Source organism: Labeo rohita, chromosome 4 (genome assembly GCF_022985175.1).
Source record: "Labeo rohita strain BAU-BD-2019 chromosome 4, IGBB_LRoh.1.0, whole genome shotgun sequence".
Taxonomy (NCBI): domain Eukaryota; kingdom Metazoa; phylum Chordata; class Actinopteri; order Cypriniformes; family Cyprinidae; genus Labeo; species Labeo rohita.
Window position 1 is genome coordinate 39,933,323 of NC_066872.1, and position 17,939 is coordinate 39,951,261.

At 32.8% G+C, this 17,939-nt stretch overlaps 1 protein-coding gene across 2 annotated transcripts in view; it reads left to right on the top strand.

Annotated features, from left to right (window-relative positions):
* Positions 1–17,939, top strand: part of chst11 (carbohydrate (chondroitin 4) sulfotransferase 11) — a 58,198-nt gene that overhangs the window by 24,170 nt on the left and 16,089 nt on the right. For both annotated transcript variants that reach the window (XM_051108424.1, XM_051108423.1), the window contains exon 2: positions 8,651–8,736. In XM_051108424.1, the coding sequence (XP_050964381.1) occupies positions 8,651–8,736 (86 nt within the window). The remainder of the gene's footprint in view (positions 1–8,650; positions 8,737–17,939) is intronic.

Genomic DNA, 17,939 nt, shown 5'->3' on the forward strand with positions numbered 1-17,939 from the left:
TTTGCAAGTCTAGATGACATTCTTTCTTCTGTGAAACACAAAAGAAGATATTTTGAAAAATAGTTTAGTTGTGTATACAATGAAAGTCAATGGCAAGTTGTTTTGGACCCCATTGGCTTACATTATAGACACCTTATAGTGGTAATTAATCTTAAAATGAACACTTATCCTCATGTTGTTCCAAATCTGTATGACTTTCTTTCTTCTGTGGAACATAAAAGAAGATATTTAAAAAAATGTTGCAGTGTTTTTGTTGTGTATACAATGAAAGTCAATGGCGAGTTGTTTTGGACCCCATTGGCTTTCATTATAGACACCTTAAAGTGGTAATTAATCTTAAAATAAACACATATATTCATGTTGTTCCAAAACTGTACAGCTTTCTTTCTTCTCTGGAACATAAAAGAAGATATTTTTAAAAATATCTCAGTGTTTTGTTGCCCATACATTGAAAGTCAATGGTGAGTTGTTTTGGACCCCATTGGCTTTCATTATAGATACCTTAAAGTGGTAATTAGCCTAAACATTAACACTTATTCTTATGTTGTTCCAAGTCTGTTTGACTTACTTTCTTCTGTGGAACACAAAAGAAGATACTCTGAAAAATATCTCAGTGTTTTGTTGCCCATACATTGAAAGTCAATGGTGAATTGTTTTGGACCCCATTGGCTTTCATTATAGATACCTTAAAGTGGTAATTAACCTAAACATTAACACTTATTCTCATGTTGTTCCAAGTCTATTTGACTTACTTTCTTCTGTGGAAGATACTCTGAAAAATGTCTCAGTGTTTTGTTGTTTTTGCAATGGAAGTCAATGGCGAGTTGTTTTGGACCCCATTGGCTTTTATTATAGACACCTATAAGTGGTAATTAACCTAAAAATTAACATTCATCTGCACAATTTAATGCACAAAATATCTCTTTTGCACAATTTCATGTACAAATGTCTCTTTTGTAAAACGTCATGTACAGTACTTATGTAAAGTTTTTGTTGTCAAAAAAGTTTTGTATGTGTAGTCCACTATTTATTATAGTATTTATAGTATGTATAGTCAAATGGTTAACCGTTGTATAAGTCTGTAATTGCTTTTCTTATTCATGTACTGTTGTATGTTTATATTGCTTAACTAGTATGTAGCACCGTGGTCCTGTGAGACACGACATCTCGTTCTACTATATGCCCACACATGTAGCAGAATGACAATAAAGCTCGACTTGACTTGACTTGACTTGATGTTAGTCCAAATTTTGTATCAATTTCTTTCTTCTGTGGAACACAGAAAGATACTTTGAAAAAAATATCTCAGTGTTTTGTTGCCTATACAATGAAAGTCAAAGGCGAGTTGTTTTGGACCCCACTGGCTTTCAGTATAGACGACTTTAAGTGGTATTTCACCCAAAAACCAATCTTTATCCTCATATCATTGGCTTTCATTATATACAACTCAAAAAAGTGGTATTTTACCCCCCCCAAAAAAAACATTCAACCTCATGCAATTTCAAATCTGTATGAATTTCTTTCTTTAAAAAGATATTTAAGAAAATGTATTTTGTTTTTGTTGCCTATACAATGAAAGTCAATGGCGAGTGGTTTTGGACCCCATTGGCTTTCAGCATAGACAACTTTAAGTGGTGTTTTACCCAAAAATGAACCTTCATCCTCATATCGTTCCTAACCTGTATGACTGTATGATATGTCTCAGTGTTTTTGTTGTCCGTACAATGCAAGTCAATGAGGAATTGATTTGGACCCCATTGACTTCCATTATATGGTCAAAAACAGATTAAACATTACTCAAAATATGTTGATTTTGTGTCAGCAGAAAATAAAAAGTCAGACAGGTTTGTAACAACTTGAGGGTGAGTAAATGAGATAGAATTACAATTTTTCAGAGTGGCTGTCCCTTTTAAGATCAACTGTTACACCATACACAAACAACCTCTTTCGCTCGCTTTTATATAAATAAAAGAGGATTAGGCGGCTACAACAGCGTTAACCCTATCTGACAAAAGAGCTTAACACAGTACACACATACGCACATGAGCTCATTCATTAGGTCGTAGGTGAATGGGAAAGATCATCCATCCTGTGGTTGTTTGGGTTCAGTGAGTCAGAATATCTCGTTTTAAGTTCCCACACACACTTCTGCCTACTCGAGTAATGCGTTTTAAGCTGTTTAGTCAGATCTAAAAAATATAAAACAGAAAATGTCATTGCTGAACTTCCTGCTGTGTTATTTTTAATTTTCTTCTGTTTAAAAAAAAAAGTCTTTTTACCGTTATAGTCATTGTTATTCAATAAAAGAAAAAAATAATAATTAGAGGATTAAATGCTTAAGCAAAAGAGAAAATGCCAGTGAAGTTAATCAGAGAAAGTGGACAATCTGTCCAGATGTCTGTGTCCGGTGGGAACCAAACACACACTTCCTCTCAGTCCACATAAATACACACACTCGCTCTCAATCAATTCTTATCAGCCGTTGTTTAATGAAGTCACCCAAATACATTGTAAATATTGAAGAATTAGTAGAAAGCTAAATTAAACCATAATGAGGTTCAGGCCTTGTCTCTTTTCACAAGAGACATATAAATGAGCAGGACTCTCATAAAACAAAGCACTGTACCATGGTATAGTGATAGTATCAGATGGTAAAACCATGTCTCTTTGGTATTTAAATGATACTCCAAGACACTTAACAAAATACTATGGAATTAACAAAAAAACAAAACAAAAACAAAACATCAACATAGAACATGAAAAAACAAAACAAAGACAACAAACAAACAAGCAAACAAACAAACAAGCAAAAAATAAACAGTAATGTGTCAACTTAACATGCCAATTTAATAAAATTATATAAAAAATATTTTTCTTATGTTAGAAAGAACAAAATCAATACAATTTTAAACATATAATATAATACAACATTGATGGAAAATTAAATTTTAATAAAAAATCATAATAAAATAAAACAAAACAAAACAAATAAAATAAAACACACATGGAATGACGTGTCAACTTAAAATGGCAATTTAATACAATTAATTATATATATTTTTAAAAACATCATTGTTAGAATGAATGAAACAATACAATTTTCAACAATATATTGATTTCTAAAGCCACTTTTTATAGCATTTACATGGAACATGAAAATAATAAAATAAAATAAAATAAAATCTCACACACATGGAATTACCAAAGAACGTGACCAAAAAAAAAAAAAAAAAAAAAAGACAAAGACAAAAAACAAAAACATGGTAATGTGTCAACTTAACATGCCAATTAAATCCAATTAATTACATTTAAAAATATATATATATATATATTTTTATGCTAGAAAGAATGAAATCAATAAAATTTAAAACAAAAAATAAATATAATAAACGGAAATGGAAATATAATAAACAATATATTGATTTCTAAAGCCACGTTTTGTAATAGCTATTCAACAATGCAGTCTTTGAATTATTTTCAAGCACATTAATTAATTAATTATCATAAAATTTCTTTTATAATCAATTGAGAGCAATAGTATTTTCTTGCTATTGGTTTAAAATTTAAAAAAATTGTGTTTTTGTGTGTGTGCCGGTGCAGATCTGATGGCCTGTATTCATCCAAATGTAGCCTTGTCATCTTTATTGACTGAAAACATCCTTTTATTACTGTATATGTGGTTTTATGAGCAGACGTATTTTAGTTGTAGTCTGACTTATGGTTTTGTGCGCTCGGAGCGGTGATAAGGGAACTGATGTGTTTTAGAGTATGTTACGGGTAGATAGAGACAGATTAATCCTCCGGTATACCATAATCCTCGGCTGACGGACGGCTGCAGATATGTGACAGTGTGATCACGGCTCGGAGGAAACAGGCCTGCTGGGAACGAGCAGCGCAAGGTCATGTGTACGCCCGGGCCAGAATTTTGACATTAACATCTATGTATTATTCAGTGCTCCCTTGTTCTTTAAACTTTGTTTGTTGATGAGTTTAGGAGGCTAAAACATTCCTGCTTTGCTCATTTAGTCCTCTGATTTCCCCTAGGACTAAACAAGATCTCTGTGCCTAAGGTTCTTTCGTTTCCCGGCTCTCCGGGATAAAATATTGCCATTAGATCCTCATCTATCAGCGCCGAGACATTTCATCAATGTGTACAGGCTCAGATCTTTACAGCTTAATATTCATAACGCTGCCCACTACATGGTTTGTCACAAACAATGGCCAACTGTCTGGTGAAGCGGGTGAGCTGAAGGTCACGCAGCGGAGAGGGGGGCAGGTGCTGTACCACCGACAATGATGTTGTCAGCATATGGGAAATTACTGCAGGTGTGTGTCCAATGGACTACCAATTTAATAACAGCAACATCCACCTGGACACAGGTGGGATAATTTTAGTGCTTGCTCAGGGAGAGTGAACCCATATTGAAACTCAAAACAAACACACACACAGACGCACGCTTTGTTTGCAGTCCATTGTTTCTGGCTATAATGAGGTAGTGGGCTAGATAAGGTCAGTATTTGAAGTCAAGATTTATTTTTAAAAAGAAATTAATACTTTTATTTTGTAGGAGCGTATTAAATTGATCAAAAGTGACAGTGAAGACATTTATAATGTTGCAAAAAAAATTCTATTTTAAATCAGTGATGTTCTTTTGAACTTTTTATTCATCACGTAATCCTGAAAAAAAAATATTAGAATGATTTCCTAAGGACCATGTGACACTAAAGACTAGAGGAAAATTCTCAAAAATGAATTATATTTTAAAATATATTAAAACGGAATGTTGCAAACAACAAATATAATAAGAAAAATAACAACAACAAATAACATTTAAAAAAATATCATGAAAACATTCTCATTGTTTCAATGTTTGGACAGCTTACATCCTTTTTTAATTGCCTTTTAAATTGCAAAATCATCCAGAAAATGACGTTCATTTGGCATCGGCAGAATTTCTGACAAACAAACGCACCTATTATTCAAATTCTCCCAAAATTATCAAAAAAAAAAAAAAAAAGTTATTAATTTTGGCATCTATACGATTCGGGGTAGCTTTTATAGCTGATACACTGGAAAAACTCAACATTTATTTAAATTCTCTCAAAATTATCCAAATAAATTGTTATTTTCTGGTAGGTTTCAAAGCTGATACAATGGAAAAACTCAACACTTATGTCAGTTATCCTAACATTATCAAAAAACAAACAAACAATGTTGTTAATTTGACATCTGTAAGATTTATGGTAGCTTTCAAAACAATGAAGAAATCAAGACTAATTCAAATTCTCCCCAAATTCTCCATAATAAATAAGTTAATTTGGTATCTGTAAGATCTATAAAATTTCTGTATAAGATTTCTTAAAGCTGACACAATGGAAATTAAGACCTACTTAAATTCTCCCAAAATTATATATAAAAAAGTGTTAATTTACCATCAACAGGATTTCTGGTAGTTTTCAAAGCTGACACAATGAGAAAATCACATCATCACAGGATAAAAAGTGTTGGTAATTTGGCATCTATAAGATTTCTAGTAGCTTTAAAAGCTGACACAATGGAAAACCCCCCAAAAATTATATATATCATTAAAAAAACTGTTCCTTGATGGTCTTACAATTTCGAAAATACAACCTCAGATGAACAACAACACATGACAAATTGCACCATATCATTATTTACTGAACAAAAATAAAGCCAATATGGCAAAGCCAAAACACCCTTACTGTTAACATTGGAATTAAGAGGGTAAATAACAGTCAAGCACTGCTAGTCAAATACCTTTGATTAACTGATCACCAGCAAGTCTGAGCGCCTCTATAAAAGCATAAGCTTTGGCAGTTTGCTGGTCTGGAGCCTTCAGGTGTGTGTTAACACAATTCCAAGGAGGTAAGACATCAGCAATCATCTTAGAGAAGCAATTGTTGCCGACATCAATCTAAGAAGAGTAATATGGCCATTTCCAAGTAATTTGAAGTTTATTCACAAGTGGAAGACGTTTAAAACAGACTCCTCTCCTTCTAGGAGTGGAAATTCACCCCAAGATCAGACTGTGTAAAGCTCAGAGAAATGGCAGACAACCCAAGAACTACACCTCAGACTCTACAGGCCTCAGTTAGCATGTTAAATGATAAAGTTCATGACAATACCATTAGAAAAATATGGGACAAAATGGCATGTTTGGAAGGCTTGGCAGAAGAAAGCCTCTTCTATCGAAAAAAAAACATTGCAGCACAGTTTAGGTCTGCAAAGCTGCATCTGAACAAAACACAAGTCTTCTAGAATAATGTTCTCTGAACAGACGAGAGCGAAGTGGAGATGTTTGGCCAAGTTTGGTAAAAACCTAAAGAGCGTATCAGCACAAACACCTCATACCAAAAGACAAACATGCTGGAGGAGGGCTGATCATTTTGGGCTTGTTTTGTAGCCACAGGACCTGGGCACCTCACAGTCACTGAGTTGGCCATGAACTCCTCTGTATATCAAAGTTCTCTAGAGTCAAATACGATGGCATCTGTCCGACATCTAAAGTTGGGCCAAAATTGGGTCATGCAACAGGACAATGATCCCAAGCACACCAGCAAATCTACAACAGAATGGCTGAAAAGAAAAGAATCAATGTGTTGCAACAGCCCAGTCCAAGTCCAGAGCTCATCCTGACTCAAATGCTGTGATAAGAGCTATGCAAAAGCAAATGCCTACAAACCTCAATAAACTGGAGCAACGTTAAAAAGAAGAGTCGTCCAAATTCCTCCAGAACGATGTGAGAGACTGATAAAGTCACACAGAAAATGAATGCCTCAAGTTACTGCTGCTGAAAGTGGATTACAGGCAATTGACTCATAGGGTGTCCTAAGTAATTTATTAAAATATTGTTATTTGGCATCTATACAAATTCTGATTTTAAAACATAATGGAAAAATCCAACACTTATTTAAATTCTCCCAAAATGATCAAAAAAAAAGTGTTGGTAATTGGGCATCTATAAGATTTCTGGAACCTTTTAAAGCTAACAAAATGGAAAAAATCAAGATTTATTTAAATTCTCTCAAAATTATCATCACAGGAAAAAAAGGTTTTGGTAATTTGGCATGTGTAAGATTTCTGGTAGCTTTTAAAGATGTCACAATGGGAAAAACCCAAAACATTTTTTAAATTCTCCAAAAAGTATATATATAAAAAATGCTGGTAATTTGGCATCTATAAGATTTCTGGAAGTTTTAAAGCTGACACAATAGAAAAAAAAAACAATGCTTATGTAAATTCTCCCAAAATTATTGTAAAAAAAAAAATGCTGGTAATTTGGCATCTATAAGATTTCTGGTAGGACAATGGAAAAACCAACACTTTGGGCAAACATGAATAGTTTTTGGGGTGATGGTATTGGCAGAATGAACGTATGACTAAAATAAGTATGAATGCCAACAGCAATCTAGCTTGAATCTCATTTGCTTGTTGCTTGTTTGCTTGTCTCTACAAGTGGTTGACAACCTTTTGATATAAAGTATCGTTTTATGACAAGACGAAACTTGTATTTGGCATCATAACCTGGGTTAGATAGAATCTGTTTTTCAGGAGAAAATTTTTTCAGATTAGCCAAAATATTTATACACATAAATGGTGAGAGATTTTCATAACACAAACGTTGGGTTTGTATTCCTTGGGGTTGTATTTACACTAAATAAAACAGACTGCATGATTATGAAGGATTACTTCCTCATACGAGCGAACGAAAAACTGGCATTTCTAAAACGGCCAATTAAATCACACAAACCCATCTCTCGCTATCACCGGCGCACTAATGACAAGCCCTCAGGTTGTCGATCCCCTGATCCAAACTGTCTGTTTCTTGTCCGACAGTCTCTCTATCCCTCATTAACACATCCTTTCTGTTTCTCCGTCACTCTCGTTTTCCTTTCATCTCTCGTTCCCAGCGGTCTCGGTTTCATTCGGTTCCCTTACCTCGAGCTGGATTAAACCATAAGACATCAGACGCTCTGAGAACACTGTGCACTTACAGGCATTAACGCAATTTGAAACAATGCTTTCTGTGTGCGCAAACACGTACGACTCTTAACATAACACAAATACACGCTATAAGTCAGGATAATGTTACATGAGAACGAATAAGCGAAGCTATGTAGTACTAAATCTGTCAGTCTCAATCTTAGCACAGAGACTGCTTTCATAGGGCACCATTTTAGCGGTGCTGGTCATTAGCTTTCATGTAGTGTAATTTCAGCAGTGCCGGTCACTCTCTGCGGACTTGCTGCTGAGAGACAAACTGTATAAAACTATTACTGTCAGTTACGACATGGCAGAGCGTCTACACATGCTTAAATTATTCATCGATTGCAACATACACACTCTAGAGGTGTGTGTGTTTGTGTGTTTTGAGGCAGTGACTTGGAATTAAATGTATTGTTTATATGGAGATTTGTTGGATGGCTTTACGGCTTTGCATTATTAAAAGCTTGCCCTTTTCCTGAGGGCATCCATTTAGCCAAATGTGTGTGTGTTGAAGTGGCCGTATGAACACTGCAAACCCGCCTTGTGAAACCCGCCTTGTCGGTATTGGTTGATTTTGCTCCTGTCAGTCTGTGATTGGCTACTCTAACTGTCCGTCTGTCTCTCTCTTTGTTTTTGTTCCAGTTATGAGGCGGAACCCATTTGCAGCGGAGGGCTGCTGTCGGAAAGGCTCCAGAAATGCCCTACAGGAGCTGTACAATCCCACACAGGTATCAGTACGCTGGATTTTATGCTACATATATCAATTTATGGGATTTGAGAAATTGCATACGCTGTAAATAGTGTAATACAGGAAAAGGTGGTGAGAAATTGCATAATACAGTAAAAAGTGGTGAAAATGTTAGAAAAATATGGTGAAAAATTAGTTAATCATAAATGGCCTGTTCATAAACCATCAAAGTAAAATAAAATAGTGCAATAAAAATGAAATGTAACACAGTAATTCATCATTTTTACATATATAATAAATCACAGTAAAATTACATAATATGACCCTAAACTATTTATAATTTTTCACAGCATATGCTAAGATTAGATTTTTATGGTGCAACCTTTTCCTTAAAATTAATATATTTTTTTAATATTTTAAAGTTTACAATGGTTTACGCTAATTATATTTTTCTTTCATTTTGTTAATTTTTAGTACACTCGAATATAGATGAGCTCATACACTGAAAAAAAAAATTGGTGTAGAAACAATGTTCCCTCATAAATTTCAACTGTAAATGTGTTTTGTATTTGAACTTTAATGAAAATATATAATTTTTATATAATACATAATTTTAACAATATTATGTAATGTAAAATACATGTATTTTTTTGCTGTTTGTATATTTAAAATAAATAATATAGTAATTTGTATTTTTCCTAGCAGAAATCATATATCATGTATCATAAATCACAGCAAAATTACATAATATGATCCTATTTGTCACAGTTAATGGTAAGATTAGATTTTATGGTGCAACCTTTTCCTTAAAATGAATCATTTTTAATATTTTAAAAGTGATTCAAATATTAGTACTACTAAAATAGTATTTTCTTGGAAAACAAACTCCAATTCTCTTTTAGTTTACTCAGTTTACAACTTTGAAAAATACATTTTTAGTTTCAAAAATTGTGTTCATAAGCAGTTTAGATTCAATCTGAAATCCACTAAGTAAATCAGATATTATTGGCATTGATTGGACTGTGAAATATGGATGTTATATACCAGAACGAAGGCTGGATGGGGGAAATTATGAATGAAAAAAAAAATTAAAGAGGAATTAATGACAGATCAAAAGCAAAGTTGTTTCTGTGATCCAGTGAGTTATGAAACATTACCAAGACAAACTCTTTTTTTATCCGGAATAAAATGCACCAATGAATGGTTCACAATAAGATCAGGAACATGTGTTGGAAAAGTAAATTGAGTCAAATTTGATTTCATGGGTCTATAAGTTTGTGGTCCTCTCCTCATTGAGGTCAGTGGGAAAAAAATAACCTCTGGACCTCTGCTGGAATGCCTGAGTATGTTACTATGGAAACACATAAGAGCACTCACATTTCATTTCCAATGTAAAACATGCACGTCTAGAGCTCAGCCGAGCAGATCCGCTCCACCACAAAGCCGACATTATGCGAGGATTGATTTCATCCGGTTTAATTTCACCCCTCTCTCTGTCTTTATTTCTCACGCTCACCTTGCTGCACGTTTCCACCCACCTCCACCTTTCGGTGATTGATCGCATACCCCGTTTGTTCTTTGTCGCCCAACCGACCGTACTGTTCCAGAAAGCAGGGAAAGAGGGTGTAGCGGTAATAGTTTGTTTTCATCTCATGTTCAAAAACTCTTTCACCTTGAGAAATCAGGCTCGGCGCTGTCAGAACGTTTTGCACGTAAAGGAAACCGACAGCTCCGAAATGTCACAGCACAAGCAGTAGGTGGTCTAATCTGGCACCACGCAAACACACTTCTTTTTATTTACTTCAAATGTATTTATACTGAGCTAATCATATTTTCTATTCCTTAAAGGGATACTTCAGCCAAAAGTGAAAATCACCCCATGATTTACTCACCCTCAAGCCATCATCTGTGTATAGGATTTTTTTCTTTGAGATGAATACAATCAGAGTTATATTAAAAAATGTTCTGGCTCTTCCAAGCTTTATAATAGCAGTGAATGGGTGTTGAGAATTTGAAGTCCAATAAAGTGCATCCATCCCTCATAAAAAGTGCTCCAACGGCTCCGGGGGGTTAATAAAGGCCTTCTGAAGTAAATCGATGCGTCTGTGTAATAAAAATATCCATATTTGAAGCTTTATAAACCGTAATCTCTAGCTTCACTAACTGTCAAACGCGTCACAAGAGAGTGGCGTTCCAGCAGATGATGTAGGACGTAGGCAAACGCATCGATTTGCTTCAGAAGGCCTTTATTAACCCCCTGGAGCCATTTGGAGTACTTTTATGATGGATGGATTCACTTTATTGGACTTCAAAATCTCAACAGCCATTCACTGCCATTATAAAGCTTGAAAGACCCAGGACATTTTAATATAACTCCGACTGTATTCGTCTGAAAGAAGAAAGTCATAGACACATAGGATGGCTTGAGACTGAGTAAATCACGAAGCAATTTTCATTTTTGGGTGAACTATCCCTTTAAGGACATATGGGACACAAGATGCAAATAATAAGCATGTTAACATGATTTTAATGCAAATAACCTTTTTTTTGTGAAATGCATGTTAACATTTAAACCCTAAAACCAAAACAAAACTGTAAAAAATACGATTTAAACAGATTTACAGCTCAAAAATGAATTTAAAAAAAATCACTTACCAACCTTTTTTGTAAACTTATAGACAGTTTTACAACTTCACTGGCATGAAACTGGAACGCGATAAACCCTAAAGCCACAAAATTACTGTAGAAATTATGATTTAAATAGGTTTACAGCTCAAAAATATTATAATATATTATAAGCTTCACTTCCCTGCCCTTAAGTCCTCCAGAAATTGTCCACATTCACTGTAACCTCGATGTTTTATGCTACAACTACAACTGAACCCGACATTTCCAACAAACAATATGCACCATGATTTTAATGTGAAAAAGATCCTCTACTAACCTTTCCTATAAACTTCCATTCCATTTTACAACTTTGTTGCCAATACAACGGAACACTATAAACTCTAAAACGACTGTAAAAAATATTTCAAACAGCTTTACGGCTCAAAAATATTTAAAAGCTTTACATTTCTGCCAAGTCCTCAAAAAACTGGCCTCATTCACTCCCTTTGTAAAAGAATCTGAGCAACCTTATGTTTTTTATGCTACAAACATTGTCAATTGAGATTAAATTATACTGAACCCGGAAAATTCCTTTAACTCTCACTAGATGTTATTTAATACGTTCAATAAGCCGCTTTCCTCTTTGTGACCATTGGCTGCTCCTCACATGTAGTTAATTTTAGGTTTTACTATCCTTGAAGGAACATTTGGTCTATACAAAACAGACAAATCCGACACGCACACAGCTGTTCTGATGTAAAATCAAGCTTTTTAAACTAAACTCAATCCCTGGTGGATTCCGGGCGAGTCTGAATACATGTACAGTATATTTAAACTATGTTTCCATATGCAGCAGCACATGTAAAGTTCCATTCATTTTTTCCACCAATATGAGGCTTTCTTTTCGACCGCTCGTGCCATACGATATGCACGAAGGCAACAGAGTCCCATTGAGATTTGGAGACACTTTTACGGGGGAAACATTTAGAAAGGCCGTTGCTTATCTTGTGAATTTCAATAGTCTAGGCTCACACACGGTTGCATGTAAGTTCAAGTAGCTTTACTGTAAAGCAGTGGACTATAGAAACACTATACAGGAGATTCAGGTTACTGTGGGCGCACGGATAAAGCCGAAGTGTGCACTTAATAGACTAGAACACTGTACTCAACAAGCATCATAGTGTATATACATACAGCATGCAGTAAAACGCAACACAGCTTTTATTATTCCTCCAGAAACTGTGACAGGTACTAAAACTATTACATTGAGACTATTATAGCAGATTATACTCTCCCTCTCTCGCTTTCGCTTTTATTCTTTTACAGGCTGTTCGCTCTCAGCAAAGCTCTTTAGTCAGGCTATAATGTGCCTCGGTTCGGGTTTTACTGACCCTGCTGGGTAATGAGACTTTCGCTCATCCGCCGAACGCTTCCGTTGTCTTTCTGTGTGAATGAGCAGGATGGTCCAAGAATCATCTGCTCGGTAAATGTTACCGTTTCGGCCCTAATGAGGACACCCCGAGAGATGTGCAGCTCTAGCTGTGTGTAGAAATTCAGCAAATAATCATAAGCATAACAATCAAGATTAGATCAAGTATTTAATCAGCTTTATTTGGCTTATTAGGGACTTCAGAGCAATGTGTTGTGGGAAAACCGACACGTACGCTCAAGTGACGGATTTTGAACGCTCTACATAGAAACAAACAACTCCCTTAAGGGAAGCGCTTGATGTTCACATAATACACACAAGCAGATACTTCATTGTAATACAGTATAATTCTAATTGGCACTGCTGTCAGATTGCCATCTTAAGCTTGTTGCAATGCATTCTGGGATATATGCTTTATCTTGTACATTTAGATTATGCTAAAATGCATGAGGTTCTTGTCTTAGAAGGCAGTGTGATTATGACGATAAAATACTCTAATGAGAATTTAATCTTTTTGATATTGACTTGATTTCTCGATTTAAACTTGAGTTTTTCCACTGAAATCGCTGCAGTGCATTCTTGGTTTGCTTTATGAGTTTTTAATGTTGCAATGCATACTGGGAAATCTGTTTTATTATATACTTTTTTATGCAGGAATGCTTCGTGAGATCATCAAGCTTATTGTATATTAAAATGCAGCATAATTATATTAAAGCAATGCTTTTAGAAATATTAAAACAGAATTTAAAACAGATTTTTTTTCTGAATTTTCTTGTCGCAGTGCATTTTGGGAACATATTCACTTATTTTTTTGTTTGTTCATCACATCTTATATTTTATATCTTACGCATGGTGTTGTTATTGTTAACAAAAGCTAAAACTAAAACTATTACACTGTAATTCTGGTTAACTGAAATAAAGTTAAAATAAAATATAATTATAAAAAACATAAAAAAAACCCTAACTGAAATAAAATAAAATAAAAATCTTTAAAAAGATTAAAAACTTAAAATAAAAAAATTAAATTAAATTAAATTAATAAAATCAATAAAACTATTATACTGTAATTTTCTTTCAATGAAATTAAGTTAAAATAAAATATAAATACAAAAAACATAAGAAGAAAATCCTAACTGAAATAAAATAAAAATCTTTTAAAAAGTTAAAAACTTTAAACAAATAAAATTAAAATAAAATAAAATAAAATAATAAATAAAATCAAAACTATAACACTGTAATTTTCGTTAAATTAAATTAAGTTAAAATACAATATAAATATAAAAAACATAAGAAAACCCTAATTAAAATAAAATAAAAAGTTAAAAACTTAAAACAAACAAATTAAATTAATGAAATTAAAATAAAACAATAAATAACATAAATAAATCTAAAACTATTACACTGTAATTTTTGTTAATAGAAATAAAATCAAAATATAATTATAAATATAAAAAAAACTTTAAAATTTCAACTGAAATAAAATAAAATAATATAAAAATCTTTTAAAAAAGTACAAATAAATAAATAAAATGTAAAAAATTAAAAACGTTTAGATTACAATTAATTACAATAAATTACAAAAACTAAAATGTAAAGCTAAATAAAAAAAAAAACAGAAAACAACAAAAAATGACAAGCACAAATAAAATGACTAAAACTAAAAAAAAAAATGACACACTAACTTAAACATGAAATTCTGAAGAAGAACAATTAAAATGTTCTTCAAACAATTTTGTTTATTTACAACCCTGATAATTCTTTTTTTTTTTTTCCAGTGTAGGATGCAGCATAATTTTGCTTTATAATACCTAAAATCATTTACTCACCCTCCACTCACACACCAGTATGAGAACCAGTATGAGAAGATAATGTAGTTGCTGGCAGCCATTGACTTCCATAATATTGTTTTCCATACCACGGAAGCCAATGGCTATCATCAACTGTTCAACAGCTGAAAGAAATTCATAGGAGGTTTGAAACATCTTGAGGTATGCCTTTAATATTAAATTTGAGTAATCATATCATGTAGCAAGATCATGTTACAGAAATGACTTATCCAGATATCAAAGACATTGCTGACGAATCAGTTTGAGAGGGAGAGAGGGATCGTGGGAATGAATGAGCGATTCTATAGAGGTTGGCTGACAGCTGCCATACCTCATTGTGTCTAAGTGCTCTTCTGCCCTTCATCACTAAAACACGCTTGATGCTTGATTTCACCACTGTATGTGTATGTGTGTGTAAAGAGAGTGATAGGTTACACCTGAGGGCCGCACACACCCCAACCGTCACAAACAATTACGAAAACACGGGAAGATGCAAGATCAGACAAGCACAGAGACGTACCTAATCAAAGTGCATTTGACTCAGAAAGCCACTAACTGGCACATATATTTCACACTCTCATCTCGGAATCGGTTTCACTGGGCTTTAAACATCCTCACTGCTTTCTTTTACTGTCAGAGTCATTTGCGGCCTTCCATATTCAGATGTTTACGGACATGTGGCTTTGCTCCGGGACTAAACGCTGGACAGGGAGCCCGAGCACAGAGCGGAGACTTATGGCTTATGGCTAGTTTCAGGTTCACTAAAGTGCACAATAAATTAGCTCACAGTGCTGTTTGTGTATACTCATATGAAAACTACTGAATTAAAAGCATGTTTATATGAGCTGGAAACAGTTAAGTGCAAGTAAATGGAAAACTGAAACTAAAGTACAAGCAATGATGGAAAACTAACAATAATAAGCAATTAAAATAAATCGTTTTTGTGATCAGTGACCTTCACGTGAATTAAAATATAAATAAAATAAATAAAAAGCAAAAATAAAAAGAATAATATTAATAATTTAAAATAAAAGCAAATTTGGTAAAGCAAAAACTTAAAATAAAATAAAATAAAAAAATTAAATTACATTAAATTAAATTAAATAAATGAATAAATAAATAAAATAAAATAAGCTTTTTTAACTGTTAGTCCACCAGATTTTACCAATTTAATATTTCAAGTCTTCCTTTTGTCACTAATATATTCAATAAATGCTCTGTTGGTTTCTCAACTACTTTCTTATACTACTATAACTAAATATAACTACTATATTTAAAGAAAAATAAACTCTAAACTAAAACTAAACAGTTACATTTAATTAAATTAAAAAAAATTTTTTTTAAAAATAGGTATTTTAAAATTTGAAGTCTTCATGTTCTGTTGGTTTCATAACCACTTTCTTAAATATAATTAGTACTATGTATACTATATATATAAAAATGTACTATATATATTAAAAAAAAACCTCTAAACTGAAATAAAACTAAACAGATTTAAAGTAAAATTCGGAAAGCAAAACTGCAATAAAAGAAAAAAATAACATTAAAAAATAATAAAATAAAAATACATTTTTGAATGTTTGTCTACCAGGTTTGCTTTTAAAAAGTTTTCATTTCATCTGTAATATATTTTAAAATATTTAGTTGGTTTCTCTACTTTCTAAAATAAACTAAGCGTAGAAAATAAAAGCAAATTAAATTAAATTAAAATCTTGGTCTACCAGGTTTTGCTCATTGAAAGTCTTCATTTCATTAGTAATATATTCTGAAAATATTCTGTTGGTTTCTAAACTACTTTCTTAAATATAATTACTACTATATATACAAAGAGAAATAAAATCTAAACATAGATTTAAAGTAAAATAAAAGCAATAAAACCTAAACATAGATTTAAAGTAAAATAAAAGCAAATTTGGAAAAGCAAAACTGCAATACATTAAAAAATAAATAAATAAATAAAATAAAATGCATTTTAAAATGTTTGTCTACCAGGTTTTGTGAATTGAAAGTCATTTCATCTGTGATATATTCTGGAAATGTTCTGTTGGTTTCTCAACTGATTTCTTAAATATAATTATACAAATAAAACAGAAAATATATTGAAACTCTTTAACATATATTAAGTTTAGATTTGATTATGCACACACGCACACACACACATATATAATCTAAACTGAAATCAGTCAAATCATTAAAATAGAAGCAAGTTTGTAAAACTAATACCCTTTGAGTGTGTGTGTGTTTGCGAGAGTCTTTGATAATCTGGTGAAAGTTCAGGCAGCCTTTCATTACGCTTAAACTCTTCAGACAAGAACTATAATCAAAGCATCAGATGTCTCGTATTTCCTTCAGCATGCAGCAGCAGCAGCACAGCTCTGACATTAGTTTGCGAACTCACTGAACTGAGCTCCTCTATGCCACTTGTCTCTGTAGCTCAGTGTAAGATGCTTTTCAGGTGCGAGAGGTGGAAAATCACTGGCTTGACATTGACTTCTCAGGATCTCTCACTCTCTCCCTCCTTTTTTCCCTGCTACTCCCGCCCTCCCTCGCTTCCCTCGCCTTGTCCTCTGTACGAGTCTCTTTCGCTGGCTCAGTGGGAAATGCGTGGTTTTATTTGTTTTCATAAGGCAGGTTTTTCAGGTGAGGTGGATCGGGGTAAAAGAGGGTGTGTGTCCCAATCTACACAGTGAATAACTAATGAAACGTAGCAAAGCTTCTAACTTGAATACATATTTCATTTCATTCATAATACAAATACATTAGTCTAATTTAATAGTGAGTCATTTCGGGCACACTTTGTTTAAAGGTCCACTATTAACTATGACTTTTGCCTCAATAAAGTCCAAATTACTGCTTATTATTAGTTAGTCAGGTAGTTGTTAAGTTTAGGTATTAGGGATGCAGCATATGGTCATGCAGAATATGTGCTTTATAAGTATTAATAAACAGCCAATATGTTAAAAATAGACATGCTAATAAGAAACTAGGTAATAGCGAGATTATTTATGACTTTATAAAATAATATGAAATATATACTTAAAAATACAAAATAATACAAAAGTATGTTAACTGTTTACCAAAATATATCTTATATTTGCAAATATATTATCAAATATGCATAAATGAATAATAATGCTAAAAATCAAATGAGAAACATTCTAAACAAACAAACAAATAAATAAATAAATGTAGAAACATATATTCAGGTCTGATTTATTTATTTAATATATATTGTACAATGTATACAACCTAATGCAAAATAGTACAAAATTTATTGCGTTTATGTATATTTTTGTACAATTTAATTGTGTTGATTTTAATTTGTAATTTGTGATTTTATTTTTTTAAATATCTTAAATTTGTATTTTTTTGTTTTTTTTT